This window comes from Parus major, chromosome 1A (genome assembly GCF_001522545.3).
Source record: "Parus major isolate Abel chromosome 1A, Parus_major1.1, whole genome shotgun sequence".
Taxonomy (NCBI): Eukaryota; Metazoa; Chordata; class Aves; order Passeriformes; family Paridae; genus Parus; species Parus major.
In genome coordinates, this window is record NC_031773.1 from 33,147,321 (window position 1) to 33,165,435 (window position 18,115).

At 35.6% G+C, this 18,115-nt stretch overlaps 1 protein-coding gene across 3 annotated transcripts in view; it reads left to right on the forward strand.

Moving 5' to 3' along the window:
• Positions 1-16,202, forward strand: part of RAP1B (RAP1B, member of RAS oncogene family) — a 34,075-nt gene extending 17,873 nt beyond the window's left edge. For all 3 annotated transcript variants that reach the window (XM_033514848.1, XM_033514849.1, XM_015628115.2), the window contains 7 exons: positions 435-519; positions 1,819-1,887; positions 4,665-4,721; positions 5,843-5,983; positions 7,875-8,018; positions 9,739-9,854; positions 11,274-16,202. In XM_033514848.1, the coding sequence (XP_033370739.1) occupies positions 463-519; positions 1,819-1,887; positions 4,665-4,721; positions 5,843-5,983; positions 7,875-8,018; positions 9,739-9,825 (555 nt within the window). In that variant the 5' untranslated portion in view covers positions 435-462 and the 3' untranslated portion in view covers positions 9,826-9,854; positions 11,274-16,202. The remainder of the gene's footprint in view (positions 1-434; positions 520-1,818; positions 1,888-4,664; positions 4,722-5,842; positions 5,984-7,874; positions 8,019-9,738; positions 9,855-11,273) is intronic.
• Positions 16,203-18,115: the final 1,913 nt, after the last annotated feature.

Here is an 18,115-nt window from a genome sequence, read left to right on the forward strand (position 1 = left end):
AATGATTTCTGGGATCCTGCTGTTCTTTTTAAGAAGTGTTTGTTTGCTGGGAAGGGGAGTTTTTAATTTTCCTGTTAAGGTCTCTGTGATTCTTTGTTTAGTGCTTAAGTGTTTCAGAATGATAAAATTCATGCTCTTGGATAATTATTTCTTATGAATAGTAACTGTTAGCTTTAGTATACTAGGGTTTATTCGATATTTATGGGAGAACCAGCAATGAGGTATATACTATGAGCAAATACTATATCTGATGGTTTGCAGCATTTTATAATAGCTGCATTGAGAGTTGATAGTTAGAAAATATCTGCTGTATTAAAGAAGTTAACTAAGGAATTCTTACCAAGCCCTGCTTCGTGAACTGGATTGTGGTGTCATTATTGTACTTCCCGCATGTAGATCAAATTTTAATCAGACTGGTGTTTTGTGTGTTTTAGATATTGAGGGTGATTTATCTCTTGCATCATGCGTGAATACAAGCTAGTGGTTCTTGGTTCTGGAGGTGTTGGAAAGTCTGCTCTGGTAAGTATGAGGCAGTTCAAATACGGTTTTTTTAGGCTTGTATTTTTTTTTCTCTAATACGCTTTCTGCTGAAGTATATTTCTTTATGTAAGTGTGCACAAATAAATGTAAGTGTTACTAATGCTCAATGAGGCTTCATGACTAGAAAACAGATCCTTTACTGGGTGCATCTGTACCCGTTGGTGCATTCTCACATACTGCTGTTTTTGTATGGGTGCTATCAGTCTGTGGGAAATCAAGCTCCTTTGTGAATCTCTCAAAGGATGTAAACTAGCTTGCCCCATAAGTCTTGTCTCTAGAAAGGTCTTCAGGGTGCTGTTTGCTTAATGTTTGACAGCAGTGTCTTTCTTTATTGCTAATACTCTTATGCAGATAGAAATACAGATTTGCATGTTGGTGGGAAGTTTAATGTGTTTGCTGCATCATTTCTCTGAGAGTAGGTATGTAGCTGTGGCAGGTAGATGATTAAAATGCATGAGCTCTTTTATTTACAATTAAATGATTACAGAATGGTTTAGTCTGACCTAGACTAGCATTGAAAAAGTTCACAAAATATGATGTTCTCTGCCCACCTAAGAACTTTGCATCTTTCCATTTAATTGTGCACCTTACCATAAAGCTCCAGAACTTGCACACTCCCTTGAGTAAGATCTATTCTCTTATGCAGCAGTTCATAAAGAAAAACTTAAATGACTAATCATATTAGATTGTGAAAGAACATTTTCTTTCACCTCTGAATTCTTTATCTTACTGCAGCATTTCTGGATTTGAATGTGCCTACTCTGACTTGGCCATTGAATCTTAAATTCCATTTGACTTGTGCTAAAAATGTCCTTTGTGTTAGGTACACAGGAACAGCCTACTGGGTATAGTTAAGACTAGTGAAAGCTGGCAGTTGTTTTTTGACTAGTTCCTGTGCTGGCAGATAAGTAGCAGAAGATGAAGTAGTTCTAAATACAAAGGTAAAAGCTGTGCAGCTGTATAGTATTCTGGTCATCTAGAACCTAATACTGATTCTAAGAGTTAAGCAGACCTTAAAATGATGCATGCTTTAATTCTTACCCTCCATGTGACAGTGGATAAAGGAAAGTGTAGCATTGCTTCATCTAACTGTTAAGTAGTTAAATAGGCATGCACATCTAACTTCCTGTTGTTTCTTAAAATTATAGTTATGACAATCATTTGATTTGCTTTAAAAATGTTATGGATAACAGAGTATATACCTAGAACAGTGATGTGTGTACAAGGTTTTCAAAATGTTGCTATGCAAGAGAATCTTACAAAACTTTTGTGTTGCAGACTGTACAGTTTGTTCAAGGAATATTTGTTGAAAAGTACGATCCTACGATAGAAGACTCCTACAGAAAGGTACCTACAAAAGACCTCCCTAGTGTTACAGAAATTTAAAGCTATAGTACATGTTAAATATTTGAGTCACTGCTTGAAAATGCCATATTAAACCAGATAACAATTTTTAAATATAAATGTTCTCCTAAAGTTTGTTTAAAAGGAATAATTCAAGACTAGCTTTTTAACATATAAACATAATACCTTGCTGGCTAATCAGTTAAAAATGGTTATTTCATAGTCAGAGTTTGGAACATGGATTGAAAAAAAAATACAAAAAACATTCCAACTTCTCAATTTTATAATATTTATTATTAGTTTGTTTGTGTGTTAATATTTGCATGTAGATTTGGCCTTGGAGGTACTAAGCTGCTTTGCTACTGGAAAAATAGCTAAAAACAACTTCACACCCTTAGAATACTGGAGGCATCTATCATACTGTACTCATAACAATTTAAATGATAGCTAGGTATGCTTCCATTACATGGGTTGTTGTTTTATTAATAAGTTAACACAAGCCTGTCATAATTGAACAAGCACTTATATCAAGTGGCCTGTTAGTTTCTCTCTTCCTGTCTTCAGCATGACAGGCTGAAAGGTCTGATTCTGCTTCATCATCTTGAATCTCCATATTGCTCACTCTTCAGTTTTACCTGAGACCACAATTAAGATTCCAGACTAAGGTAGTTTATATCCAAACTGCTACCATTAACCATTTGGTGCAAGGGAGAAGTTTTTGGCTGTGTTAGTTTCTTAATCTGTCTGTCTTTTTTAGCTGAATTACTCTTCTTTTCGTATGCATTGATACTCTGATGTTGTTCATCACATGGCCACAAAAATGTTGGTGTCTATACAAGGGAGGCAAGCCACACAAAGCCTAGCTGGGAATGGGCAAACTGCAAGACCTCCTCTTCCATCACTGAGCTACATTTGTATTGGAACAAAGGTGGTGCATAAAGAACTGAACTTTTGCAGCCTACAGTCACCAGAATCTCTTCTGAACAGAAGAGGAATTAGTGAGAGCAAAATAATAATTTCATACCTCTTTTCTTTGACCTCACATAAACTGTATGTTGGAAAAACCCAAGTCTGTCTTAAGTATGTGGGCTTCCAAAGCTAGAACTCTTATTAAAGACACAATAGCAGAACCAAATTCTATGTTGACACTTTTTGTGTATTACTGAAGTAGGAATTTTTGACCATATCTCAGTGTTTGGTGCAGGACTTTGCTGGGTAATGTAAATTACCAGTATATACCAGTATATACCCCAGTATACGGAGTAATTTACCCAGTAAATGACACCAAAAAACATTCACAGGCTGATCTAAAGTGAAGTGTTTCCTTTGTTATATATTTACATTTTTTAGGTGATAGTAGAATCATGATGTTTGCTGGGTGAATTTTTCCAAAGGTTGTTTCCATGGAGCCTAAAAAAGTAACGTCATCCGAAGAAATTTTGCCATTTGCTAACTACATTTTTTTTTGTTGCTGCTAATAAAGATTTATAATATTCCTTTCAAGTTTGTTCCTGAAATAACTAGTAATAACTCTGGGTATCCTTCTTTTCAAATCAGCCAGATTGTTCAAGTCTTGCTAAAATCTGGACAACGCTTTATGTAGTCATTTTCACCTTCTCACTGTTAGTTACAATTTGAACTTGCTTCTTGATTTCAAACTGTATTGGTTTGGCAGTAGAAATTCCATGTTATTTATGTTAACTGTAATTTTATAATATTTAAAGTTGAGAGGATGTGACTGGTTCGTCTAAATAATTGAGCTTGAAGTCTTGAAACTTTATGCATTGGTTTACTCCCCAAATATTTCTTCATAAAGTGAATAAATGCTGCTTTATTAGCTGAATAACTTCAGCAACAATACCTGTTAAAATAGTCCTTATTTTTAAGGAATCACAATCCATAGGGAACATGGGGAAGGTGTGAGAGGAGGGCAAATATTCCCCTTCCCTGTCCCCAGCTCAAACCTAGTTACAGAAGAACAGCTGCAAATTAAACTAGTGACAGTGCATAAATGGAGAAGAGGTAATCTGTTAACTAGGAATTTTACGTGCAAATGGAAACAAAGGAAGTTTACCAATAGCTTGAAAGAAGAAAAAAAATTAAATGTGGGTAGTGCCACATTTGAAACAGCTTAAGAGCGCTTCCATGTCCTATGCTGCCCTCCGGGCCATTTCTTTGAGGTATTTCCACTAGATAGAGGAACTCTGGAATGAACACAGAAATTGTTCTGTCTTCTTAAACCTTCCATTTTTTGCAAACTTTTCTCAACTGGGTCAATTTTCTAATTAGTGTTCCTAAAGGCTTGTTTTGGGGACACCACTTTTAGTAGTGGCTGTTTAATTGTTTTCTGTGTACTACTTACTCCCTTGTAGCTGTAATTTACTTTTAAATGAGCCTGAGTATGCCAGTCCAGTTTTCTGGCTTTTACTTGTACTTTTCTTTCAATCTGTGATGATCCCTGAAACAAGTGGAAATTAGTTGTGCTAGTTGCTGATAACCATCATTACAAATTTAGCAGTCTCCTTTTAAATAATCAAAAATCCCTAATCACTTTGCAAAGCGGTACTTGGCTGCTGACACTGCATTTGAAAATGTCACTGGGGCTCTTTGAAAGGCTTCTTCCTGCTGTTTTCAAAGTGTATATCCATACAATCTTCTTAAGCCATTATGTTGCTTTATGCATTATGAATTTACTTATTAAAAATCACACAACTTCTGATGTCTTTGGAGGGGAGGGTTGCAAGGGGAAAAATTCTAACCACATCTTTCTCTCTTGACAGCAAGTTGAAGTAGATGCACAACAGTGTATGCTCGAAATCTTAGATACTGCAGGAACGGTATGTAAAAAACAACTTTCCTAAATACTAATATTCAGCGTATTTAAAAAAAACTTGAGTATTGCAGCAGAAAATAATTACACGTTTCCCATGAGCTTATATTCTGTAACAGAAGAAAGAAATAGAACATTTAAAAAGATTGTGCTCTTGACTTAAGTTTGTTGCCCAGAAAAAAAATAGGACCTACTGGCCACTGAGATTTGATTTCTGTTGCTGTAGAGAATACGTGCTTTCTTCTGATGTCCTTTTTCTTTTGTGTGTGAGATGTACTGTGACATTGGGATAAAAATAGTATTGCTTCCATCAGCTTATAGGAGCTCAAAGCACAAGGGTTATGCTGACCCTTTACATACTGGTCAGGTTTTCTCTGATGAGTTCCAAAATTACTGAAACCAGTAATTTCCTTTATTGATTCCAGTGAGTTTAAGCTCAAGACTCTTTGAGTTTTAACATGTGTTCTCTGAAGTGTGGCAGTAATCTGGTCCAATAACTTACATAAATTCCCTATTAGAGTAATACTCTGTAAATATACAGTAAGATGGAAGATGGAGTGGCTCTTTTCTAGAAATAAGTTGCACTTTTCATCTGACATACAGCAAGGGACAGGGAGTGATTGATCAAGCACCAGATAGCCAAGTCACCAGCGTGAAAGAGGCACATGCCATTCTACAGTTGTGCTGGTAAGAGTGCACCAACAAGTGCACTTGTTGATGTTATATGATGTGATACCTGCAATATCTTAGTTGTCACTGAAGTCATGGAAATGTGACAAGTCTATTGAGCTGTCTCCATCCTCTAAGTCCATCTCCCTGCAATTAAATAATAATTAAAAAAAAGTATAGGAAATGTCCTAGACTACAAAATTGGGTGTGAAAAGGCATGCAGTTACTTTATGATCCATTTTAAGGAACTATCAGGATATGGAGAAAACATTGGTGTTGGCTAGGAGAGATTCAGGAGGAGTTTAGCTTCTGTAATCTACAGATTACAGTGTACCTTCTACTGTACTTGTCTCCAGTGAGATTACTCTAATTTCCCTAAACTGGACACAAAGTTTATAGCAGTTTGTGCAAGTAAAATGCAAATTGAATGCAACATCTCTATCTTTTTTTAAATTACAGGAACAGTTTACAGCAATGAGAGATCTGTACATGAAAAATGGACAAGGTTTTGCATTAGTATATTCCATCACAGCTCAGTCCACATTTAATGATTTACAGGATCTAAGAGAACAGATTCTTCGAGTCAAAGACACTGATGATGTAAGATCTCTAAAAATTCTTAATACTTAAAGTTTTCATTAGCATGTTGCAGTGTACACATTGTAGTCAGGTGGTTTCCAAGTTTTAAGCTAAGATGTAAGAACCAGTAGATGCATAGTACAGAAATGCAACTCTCAAGGTGAATGGGAGTTATGTAACTTGTCATGTGTTATATGGAGAATTGTTTAATCTCTTTAAAATACCTTAATTGAAACTGGGTATAACTTTATTCATTAGACTGGAGCAAACATTTCTAAAACAACTATTATTGCCTTAATTACTGTCAGTGAAATCATCTGCTCAATATCCTTACTGTTTACAGTATTTTAAAAGAATAAAAGTTTAAGTTGTAACCTTTAAACTTGTATGTGATGTAGCTTTTATGTTTTGTCTGTCTGCTCACAGTTAAGTTCTGTCATCCTATTTCCACACAATTTCTATTATGCATCTCTTAGCATTATTAAAGCTATAAAGTGAGACTAAAACATTATATTTTATAAATGATGAAAAGATCCTTACAGCAGAGGAAGTGAATGCTTGGTCCCCTAATAAAGGAAAGAAGTATTTCAAATGTGAAAACAGCAGTAAGAGTATTTTTAACAGAAACACCTTGTAGCCTTCAGGCAGAAAAACTGCCTTCTTGAAGAAAAAAAATAAGCAATGAACACGTTTTAAGCGTGATCATCTCATTTAAACTGTGTTTATGCAAACTTTGATAACTGATATATTCCTTACTGCATGTATCTCCATATGCTTGTGCTGTCAGCAGACACAGAATATATAAACCATTTCAGTTTCAGGGAAGCATACTCTAAGACTTTTTTAATACAAACCATCTTGCACTTCCTTGACCATAGGCACTTGCAGGTCTTGCCTATGTTCAGCAGATTTCTTCTTGAAGCAATTTATTATCCATTATCACAAATTTATCTCAAAAGGTCAATATTTTTAGTTGCATGGACCTTTCTCATCCACAACTTACCAAGTAATAGTCTTGTTTATCGTTAAATTAGTTTGGTACAATAAAATCAAGATAAATGTGATGATATTTAAAATCTTACTTTGTATGTTATATTTATGCTGATTAGTATAATTTTGGAGGTATTTGCTTAGAATTGTGTTTTTCAGAAGACATGCCTCAGTCTTGAAAAACATTCCACAATATCAGTAGAAAGATAATAAGCTTCAAGTTGTGAATTTAGTTTCCGTCAGAATTCACAGAAAAAGCTTTTCTTATGCCAAAGCTTAGGCATGACTTGTTTTCTTGGTCACTTAAATGGTAAAAATACTATAAACCTTATTTCAGCACTTGAATCTGTGAGGACTTTAGCTATGTCCCTAAATTAGTAAAAGAAAGGAAGGGGGAAAAAATATATGATGGTGCTTTTGTGCTACAAAGGTCAATTCAGCATTTTCTGTAGTTGGGAATGCTGGTAAGGTAGCATGTTTCTTTTCTCTGTGTGCTGTAGCTTGCTAATAAGAATTGTGTGATATGCTGAGGAATAATGCTGAGGACACTGTTTCCAGGATTTTGGAATTTGTAAGAGTCATATGGTAAATTCTTCAGTAGACTTCTTGATGCCTCAGACATCTAAAAATGAAATGAAATTTCATTAAGTCCTCTAAAAAAACATGTAGTTTGCTCAATTGGCAGTGTAGTTAATCCTCAAACCATTCCCGCTATTGCCCTGCCAAAAGCCAACCAGAATGCACTCATTTTCATTTGAAGATTGAAATATCATACAGCTGTAAACTTAAGTTTCAGTTATACCAGAGCTTGATTATTAAAATGAGGATCCTCTGAGGAATCAGATGGCTTTTAAGTGTGTATTTACATTGTGCCATTATAAAATTTTAATTGTTTCTTTGCTGTCACTGAATGCTTTTTTAGGTGCCTATGATTCTGGTTGGCAATAAGTGTGACTTGGAAGATGAAAGAGTTGTGGGAAAGGAACAAGGTCAGAACCTAGCAAGGCAATGGAATAACTGTGCATTCTTAGAGTCTTCTGCAAAATCAAAGATAAATGTTAACGAGGTAAGGCATTTTACCTGTGGTGGGGAGAGGTGTCAGGGTAGAAGAGTGGGACACTGTCCTGATAACCATTTACTGTTTGTCAAGGAAAAACTAACAAAATCATGAATAATATTCACTATAATGGACAAAACTCTACCCTGATGTTATGAGATGTTGATGTTAAGGGGTGTATTTTGCTTTGACATGGAATTTTTTCAAGTTATATTCATTTTAGTGTAATTTTCAAATTATCTTTTTATGAATTTGGGATGAATATTTCTCTCATGTTCCATTCCTTAGTTGATACAAGCTCTATCAATTGAGATTGCACTGTTAATCTTTTTTTTTTAACTGTTAAAGGGAGTTAAGCCACTATTTGATTTATTTGGTGTTAACGCTATTTGAGATTGTAAGTACAAAACCTATTAAATGTTTTGTTAAAATTAGCTGCACTGTAAAGTAAAAGGGATGTAAAAGCCTCTTTACTATATATCTACTTGTTTATTTGACAGGAGCTAGACAATTAATCAAATGTATGCATTTTGGGGATTTGCCATAATGCATGCCTTTTTATCCAGTGGGGGGGTGCCAGCATAAAGAAAGGGATACAAAAATTTTAGGAAAAAAGAAGCTGCATTAGTATTTACATTTCTGGAACAGCTTGAATTTTATGATAAATTCTACAGTTCATTAGGTCATCTGGAAAACATTGTTGGCAGCATCAGTCAAGTTAAAAGGGCCTCTGTGCAAGACTTGCAAGTAATCAAAACAGTATGGTGGTTTTAACACAGCTGATTTTTAATAGAAGTAATGTGTTGGGAATTTCTGGAAGCCATTGACTTTTTTAAAAATTCAAATTAATCACTGTAACTGTATAAAAGTCATATGTTCAATAATCTACAACTTCCCGCAAATACTGTAAGCCCTTGTTGGAATATTTGCTGCTTTGCAGCCAGTGCTTAGAAAAGTGCCAGGATGGCTTTAGCATGAGGGCTTCCTTAGTTTGCATGATGCAGGAGTAATTGGAGCAATGTCAATTATGAATTAAACAAATGCTGTTGAAATGTTGTATGTTGATTTGTTTTAAATTAGCCTTTCAAAAAAATCACGTTCTTATTAGAATTCTAGAAGACTTAAAGTGTGAGAGTCCCATAAATGAGTTACTTTTCTAGGAAATGTAATGCTTCTGTCATGCTGTAGGTCTAGGGAGGTGGAATTAGTTCTTTAGACTTGAGTATTTTTTAAGTATCTGGAAAAGCATGATCTCATTTGAATACAAGAGACTGTTATTGAATATGTAGTATATGTGAGTTACCATGAAAAATCTGTAGTTAAAACTTACTAGAATTTTCTTTAAAAGAATATCCTAAGAGTGATTTGAGTTAGAAGAAAGCTGTGACCTGTTTCTTGACCTTACTGCTAAACTGCAAAGTAATACCATAGAGTAGTTGATCACTGTGGCATTTTTCATGTGAGTTCAGATGAGTTTGACCCAGAGATTAAATAGCTGTGGGTTATAGATGCCTTTCCAATTTGCTTCATTGAAACTGTAGAACCCTTGGCATACAGTTATCTTAACCAAGGAGAAAACTAAGTATACAACTTAACTTTATAGCTTTGTGATAACTAAATATTTTCAGGAGTTCTTAAGTATGTGAGTGCATTATGTGTGAGGATTCAAAGCTTAAGGTTCTAAGAGAAGCCTCCTAATATTCATAATCAACTGATTCTATCTTTTCAGATCTTTTATGACCTTGTGCGACAAATTAACAGAAAAACTCCAGTGCCTGGAAAAGCACGCAAAAAGTCATCGTGTCAGCTACTTTAATGCATAGCTGTACTGTAGCTCTGAGCCAGGTAAATGTTTTAAAATTTTTTGTGCATTATGGCGCTATTCAAAATAAAACAACTAAAAAAAACACAAAACAGCTGTGGTAGCTGTTCATATAGAACAGCATTGAAAATTATTGATTTACATTATCATAGAAATGGTCTTTATTTTGGCATTTCAAAGTCAGAACTACAAATATGTGCAAGGTACACTGTTCACACTAGTCTGGGGTTTTTTTTTTCAAGTTTCAAGGTGTTGGTACAGCTCAAATTAACAGTGTTTCCTCTGATACTACAAAGCTTTTGGAAACACTTTTCTCGTTTAAAGCCTGATAGAATATAGTGCAAGAGCTCAGTTATCTGGAAAGCACACAGTACAATACTGTAGTTTGCATGCTGGTGTCTCTTCTTTGAACTCCTGCATATTTTTGTGTGATGTCATAGGAATTTAGCTTCCTTTCTTGAGACTTATATTTTGGAGGCCAAATTGTAATTCATATGTTTGGATGAGAAAGGTGAAGTAATCATTGTAATTGTCAAATATTTGACCTGAAGCTGTTGGTTACTAGATCAATTTCTCGTTTGCAGTTGGCTAAATTTCGACATGACTTAGTATGTACACAAAGAATGGTGCTGAAGGATAAAGCAAGCTCCAGCCTGCTCTTTAAGCAACTAACTTTTGAAAGTTAGTCAGGAGGCATGGATTTTTTTTTCTGCAAATTTTTTTGGGTTTTCTGGGCAGGTTGTTTTCCTCTTTCCATCTCCGAGCCTTAGTATGGGCAGAGGTCTGTCTTGATAGACCTGACATCATCAAAGTTGTCTGTTACCTCCCTTTCCTTCAGTGCTAGTGAACATACAGTGGTGCACTTACTTCAGTACTGTGATGCATTGCTTTGTCATCCAGTAGACCTATTGGATGTAGTGAAAGATCCTGGTAGGACACTGCACTGCCAGAAATCCTAGGCTTTTATTAATAACCAGGTAGTGCTATATGTGACTCTGTTTTTGGTGTATTAAAACCTCCTCATTTTGAACAATTTAGTTAAAAGTAAAACTAAGATGGTTCCAAAATCATTAGCTGAGGGTGGCAGAAATGGTTGCTCCATTTCCTTAACAGGACTTTTGATTCAGGAGCTTTTATCCTTCAATTGTGTTTGTTTTTAAAGCCATGAGAACTATCATGCTGTAAGCAAAAACTAGTCCCATCAATCAGACATGACTTCCACAGTGCAGCCTGGATTCCTCTATGTAGTCCTAATCCAGTTAGGATAGTAACTGAGATAGTCTGTTATTTGTATGTGTACAGTAGGAAGTGGATTATTAGAGAAGTGTTAAGGCTGTTTTCTGTTTGTCAAGAACTTTGCTAGTCCCTGCTGTAGGTGTTTTAAGTAAAGAGCAAGGACAAATAGTGGTTACTAATACTAATCCCTTGTTTTGTTGTTACAGGTCTGAAGAACTGTTGCCCAATTCAACAGTGCCAGCATTCCAACTTTATTAAACCTACCAACATCTTAAATGGACTTTCCTGTGGTGGTACCCCTTTAAGAAATGGATGAAAGCTACATCAGTTTGCACATTCTATCACTTTCCAGTGTCATGAGAGATTTTTACTTCTAAATATTCTGTGTATGCAACTGGTAAAACCAGAGCCTACATCCAGTATTACTGATAAGAGACATTATTCATCCACCAATGTTGTACATGTATGAAAACTGTGTACTGTATACTTCAACAATCCCCACTTTCTATTGGAGAGTACAATAATGTAAATCCTAAAAGCACCACTATTTTAGCATAATAAAAGAAAGTCCAAAGAGCTCCTATATAGACTACTCCAGATAACTTTGCTTCATCGGTATTTGTAGCTTATTGTAACTTTTTTAAAGAAATACAGGATCATCATCATCATCATCGTATTGTACAAAAGCGCTTTGATTAACACAACGGCTATATAGTTTTTTAATTTTAGGAAAAACCTGTGGAGACAGTGACCTAGTCTTTAAGAGTCCTTTCAGTATAACGTCTGACTAAAGACATGGCCTTTAATATCTGTTGGGAAGGAAATGTCCAGACTTTTCAACCTTTTATTGTATGTTTCCTTTTCCTTGTTTACATAGGGAACAATGTTTATAGTTGTGTGTACAGTGGGGGTCTACAACAAGAAGTGTATATTTTAAAACAATTTTTTAATGATTTAACAATTTTTTGTAAATCATTTCCGGGCTTCTGCAGCTGTAGATTCTCACTGTGAATTCCCTTGCTTGCTCATGCATAAGTGTATTTGCAATACCAAATATACAGGTTTAGTACTTTTGCCTGTTAGTGATTGTTTTACATGTGTAACGTTTTGGTTGAGATGTTAAATGGTGGAAGAGTACTGTGGATGTGAATGTGGGAAGTAATTTTAATCATGTGTAATTGGTCACAGGGCCTAAGTTGCAGTAATTAACTTTTGCTGATTTATTTAACAATGCCTTGTTGCTTTGTATGCATTAACGTTTGGGTGTAAAGATTGTGTGTATATCCAACAGGGAGCCACAGTATTTAAATTGACCAACCTAATGTTACAACTGCTTTGAGGTGGCCAAATGTAAACTAAAAGCCTTAATTAAAGTGGTGCAATTTTGTATGACTTAGCATCAGTAGTTCAATAAATTTGGATTGCCATGCAAGGGCTTGCATTACAGTTATACTACTTGAATGTTTTGTGTTTTAGTAGTGCTAGTAAATATTGATTTTTAAATCTCTTGCACAGTGCAGATTCATACATCTTAGGATGAAGAGGAACCCCTATGTCTTTGTTTTCTGACATATACATGCCATAGATATTTCTTCTAATAGTGTCCCATGTGTTAGTGTGAATGAATTTCTGACTGAATGAAATTCCATTTATTTCTGGACTTGGAATATTCCAAGCTCTAACAAAAGGAAAAGTCTAACAGAAAAAGACCTGTCTTCAAAGGTTACACTATCAGTGGCTGTTTTGGAAACTTGAAAATATGTTGCCTGCTCCTTTCCTTCTTTCCAGGGAGAATTAATTTTCAGAATTTACTTAGTCAAGCAAAAAAAAATTACCTTGTGAGAATGATGTTTCTGCATTATTTCTGCATGAACCAAACTTTATTTGTTTGGTTTTAAGGAAATCTGCAGAAGAGCATTCTTGCAGTGTTGAGTGTAGAATTTTGCAGACTTGAAATACCTGTTAATAGTTTTGGACTGAGAAGCGGAATGCATGGACTGTAGTTTATTTCCTAGTCTTGGCTGTGCTGCTGAAAATTAATGTCACAAACATTGTGACAATTACAAATACTTGATACCTCTTGTTTCTCTGGCAGAGAATTATCAGAGAGCTTGTTCTAATTCATTCCTGCAAATTCAGTCAGATTAGGTTAGCTAATACTGGTAAGCTTTGAGGTCATTTGTGTTGCCTAAAGTGAATGAAGGAGCCCAACTGATCCTTCCTGCTGGTAGTTTCAGCAGTCAATACCATTGTTTAACGGAGGTAATATACTTCTACTGTGCAGAGCCAGATTTAAGACTGAAATTCCTTTTCATTTCTCATTAGAAACTAAAATGTGATCCCCAATCCTGCTTAGTCCCCAGAGTAGCACTGGAGCACTAGATGCCCTAGTTCTTTTCTCACTAGGTACCTACCTTTGGTAAGCTAATCAGAATTTTTCTTCCCTTCATTTCCAACCTCTGCTTATTCAGGTCTTGAAACAATGTATCCCAGCTTCCTCTTTTTAATGTGTTTCTTTTCCAGGCAGCTGTACAGATGGCATTGGGTGGGAGTGAGAGAAAATTCTTTGAGAACATCAGAGAAGGGGCCTTGGTCTGGTCTTGGTATGCAGCCAATGAATACTATTGACAGGGAACATCAGGCTTTCTCCTGAAAAGCTCTGTACTGAAGCATTCTTGGTGGTTCTGTTCCTCAGCATTAGAGGTATCCAGCTGGATCAAACTCTTAAGGAAGTAAAGTTTTCAGAATCTCTAGGCTTTAACATCTAAAGATGTGCTAAAGAAGGGAAATACGTTCCCCCCCTCCCCTATATTTAGAACTTATGTCAGATGTGTAAAGCCAGCACATTGTAACCCAGGTAACACCTAAACTCCAGTATTCCTGAGAACTTAGGCAAGCTTCAAGGGAGCAGTGTCCCAGTTGTTAAAGGGAAGATGCTTGACAAAATGTTGCTAATGAAATGATGAAATGTAAAGAAAAACATACAAAATGTCTAAATAATTGTAGTGTAAAAATCTGTTCTCACTGAGGAAGTGAGCACCCAGTTCCCCATGGGAATTGAAACTATATAAGCAGTTACCAATTCTAGAAAAGAATCCTGTCTGCTGAGATTTTTCAACAAACTTTTACATGTCTTCAAGACAATTCCATTATGTACCAATGCTTAAGAAAATTCACGCTTGAACCACTTGTAGAGAAACAGAACACTTCTAAAGCTTTGGATGAAAACATGCATAACTCACATTTTGAGAAGTAATGCAGGCATTTTGCAAATACGGTGTTAATACACTTTACTGCTTGTAAAGTTAGCTTATGCTTACAGTGCACCCTGCTTTATTTCCTCTTTAATCTGAAACTGATATATGTCAGTATTTAAAGTCTGAGCCTTCTATGGAAAAAGCAGTACAGAAGTATTATTTCATGGAATTGCACTCTTCATATTAGGACTCTCTCACTGCAATATAAATTTTCTCTTATATCTTACCTTATCCTTTTTCATTTTCAAATTATTCTGTGAAATGAATGTTACTTGCCTAACTTAGAAGACTGTTTTGAGACATTGCAAGATGTTTTCAGATGTCCAAATGAACTAAGTGCAAGCTCAAACTACTACTGCTCTCCTGCATAAGAGACTTAAATTCTGCAAAAGTATTGTGGAGTTAGATATTACAGTTCTTTCATAAGACATACTGATTCTGTGATGCTAGAAATGAAAGATGGCAGGAGTTTGAAATTTGGATTAAGATCTCATAAGCAAAATTGCAGTTTTCTTACAGGTGTAAGTAGTAAAGATGAGAATTTTTCTTCTTTTAAAATGCTGTCAACAATGAATCAAACATGGTGAATTTTTTCCCCAAGTTTTCTAATCTTTGTCAGTTTTGAAAATAGCTTAGTTGGGAAAAAATTTGGCGACAATACTGTACTAATTCTAGATAGATTTCAGTTTAAACATATCAACAGTAGAAAGTTATACTAGGTATGAATGGTCAAAAACAGTCTATGTACAGCTATGTAGCACTTTTTAAATTGTAATCTGATGATTCAGCCGAGTGTAGACAAAAAGCTTTTTGTTCAGTTTTAAACTGCTGTCCCAACAGCATTAGATTATATTTCAATTTATTGCTTTTATTTTGCCTGTCTGTGTGGGGAGGAGAATAAAGACAAATAAAAAGTTGATTAAATATGTAACAAAATGCAGTTGTAAGTTGTTCTCTAAGGTAGCATTAGAGTACAATAGTTATTAAATTGGTTTTTATTTCTGAATATCAAGCATGTTATGCTTTTCTTTCAAAGAAGAATTCTAAAACCTTATCTACCTTTTCCATTTTATAAAGTAAACTGGAATGATAGTTCCATTTGGGGAAAACTTTACATTCTGAGTCTTGAACTAAAAGACAAGCAAAGTTGTTTCATAGTCATGATTTTGTTCACAGTGTTTCAATATCTGAGCTGCAACCAACATATAAATGTGGATTTTGCTGTGTTTTCTGTGTTTGGGGTTTTTGGGGGGTTGTTTGTTCGTTTAAATAACCTCCAAAACCATTTCTTTTCAGAAGTTTGAGTCGTCCAAGAGCAGAGAGTGACTTCCTGTTTTCAAAGAGTTGTTCTTTAGGGAGAGATTTGTGAATGGATAAAAGAATGTCTTTGCAGTTCCACCGAACTCACTTCAGTCTCAAGAGATCCTAGTTCTGCCAAACAACAAACTACAGCTTCATTGTTTTAAGAAAGTTTGCTACCACCAGGATCTTTTTTCTTTGAAGTTGTGACTGGGGTGAACTTCATTTGAGAATCACTGTCATTTCTAATTAATTCGTGTGATGTCTTTTGTTTACCATGAACTTGGAGGCATGGGGCATTTCTGCAATCTTGAATACTGAGTGAAATCCTAGTGGACATTACAGTTCCTTCTTTTGTTGGTATACTTTACCTTTTCATACTGTGTGGCATTTTAACCTTCCAAATCTAGTAGGGAGGACTCGGTAGCTTCACTCCCGTACTAAGTACAAAAAAGTCTCTACATGTGAAATCCCAGATCTCATCAACTGGGTTTGCTGCTTGTAATGCACCCAATAGCAACAAAGACCCTTGGCAGTACTGTCATGATTTTCAGACACAAATAAAGAGTTACAAATTTGTCTCTTTCTTTTTCCTGTTTAATTAAAAAAAAAAAAAAATGGTTTTAGCTGAGCTGCCTCAATAGAAAGAGCATGAGAGTCAATTTGTTTTGGTAAGAACCTGAGTAAACGTTTTGAAAGTCAACATGTGTTTAAATACTAAGCATGCATTTAAATTAAAATACTAAAATTTACATACTTCCAGGGATGTGTTTCAGCTTAGAAAAGGTGGACTAAAACATGAACTTCTTGCTTCTCTTGCAGAAAGGCAAGGTATAGTGTAGTTTCCAGTTTTCTTTGTACTGAATGCAGTTGGGCTGCTGTCACACACTGCACATGAACTTTGCTGAGCTCTTGCTATTGGTAATTCTGAATTAACAATTTTGTATTTGTAGATGGCATGTATGCATCTTAGCAGGGCTTTAAGAAAATTTAATTAATGAGCTGTCTTAAAATGTATTTTGCAAAGAGTATTGGAGTTTTGAGTTAGTTTACTTGTTTAAAGTTCAGGATATACTAGATTAAAATTAACCTACTACATCCTGTAGGCTCTGTTAACTTTGCAGAAAGGTAATAGGGAGCAGAGGAACATTAGGCATTGGCAATAAATATGCCAGGTTTGTGTGTTGTGCTGGCTGCAGGATCATCTTTGGGTGTCTTGCCTCTAAGTAAGGAGCACTGCTACCTCCCCTGATATTATGGTAACAACTAGAATTAAGGTCATCAGTGTATCTGATGCAAATATGTGAAACTTTAAGACAGATATAAGAATTTTAATTATAAATTTGAATTTAGAGTCCTTTATGTCACTGACTGGAAAAAAAAATGCATTCCCTTCTGCTTCTTGGAAGCATAAGATGCTTTCATGAGATTTTTAGTTATTTTTCCTTCATTTTTTCCCCCTGTTTCCATATTGGTAGATAAATATGAAATGGCATGCCAGTCAAAAAATACTGAAACACACCTCCAGGTTTTTACCCAGTTCCCTCTGCCTTGCCCTCTTACTGGAGCCTCCAAGGCGCTTCCCCAGTCTGCACTTAAGAGTGCCTGTACAATCTAAGTTCGCTGAAAGACCCCAGCCTTTCATATACTTTTACGGGTTTGTTTGGTTGGTTTGTTTTTTTTAAGTATGCATCCTGCCCTCCTAATTTCTCTTCAGACTGATTTCCTTTGCTTTGTTCTCATCTGTCATTGGTTTGAATAAACTTGAGATGGCACACAAAGGAAGCACCTTCTCTGTCATCATTACATTTCTCACTTGTTTACTGTCTGCCCTGAGGCAGGGCTAGCCTGAGGGTGTGAGCTGTTAGCAAACGATTGAACCAGACACTGATTTGTGCAGCACTCTGAATTTCCCACTGCACTGGAGACGATAATGCTACACTGTTTCAGTAGGATATGTTGAGAAGTAAATTCTGTTAAATACATAATACTGAACTAGGATGCAATCATTCCTTAAACACTTTTAGTTTTCTGCCATGACGAAGATTGTTGCCTTTGCTTGTGTTTTCTTGATAGTCTTCAAGATAGAAGGACAACCTCCTTTTGTTTCCTTGTTTGTTTGTTGGTTTTTGTTGGTGGTTTTTTATGTTTTTGGGGTTTTTTTAATCCAAAATTCTATTTCCTGAGTGACTAATCTAGTTCTTATAGATCTTCTGCTTGCTTGTGTTTCTGCATACCCAGTCTTCATCAGCTTTCTTCTTGTGAAGGCTTCTGAAATTAGGCTCTCTGGCAATTTCAGTGAGACCCTATGCTTGGGCATCGTGATATTCTATGAGTTACCTGAAGCAAGGTGGAGGAGTTTGGACCATGTTTTGCACTTCTGATGCCTTTTGCAGCTGTTGTCAGGTCTATCCTTCTGTCTGATTTGCTTGAAGTACCCCATTGTAGCTCTAACCCTAAAAATACCCAAGTACTTGCGAGTGTATTTCAGA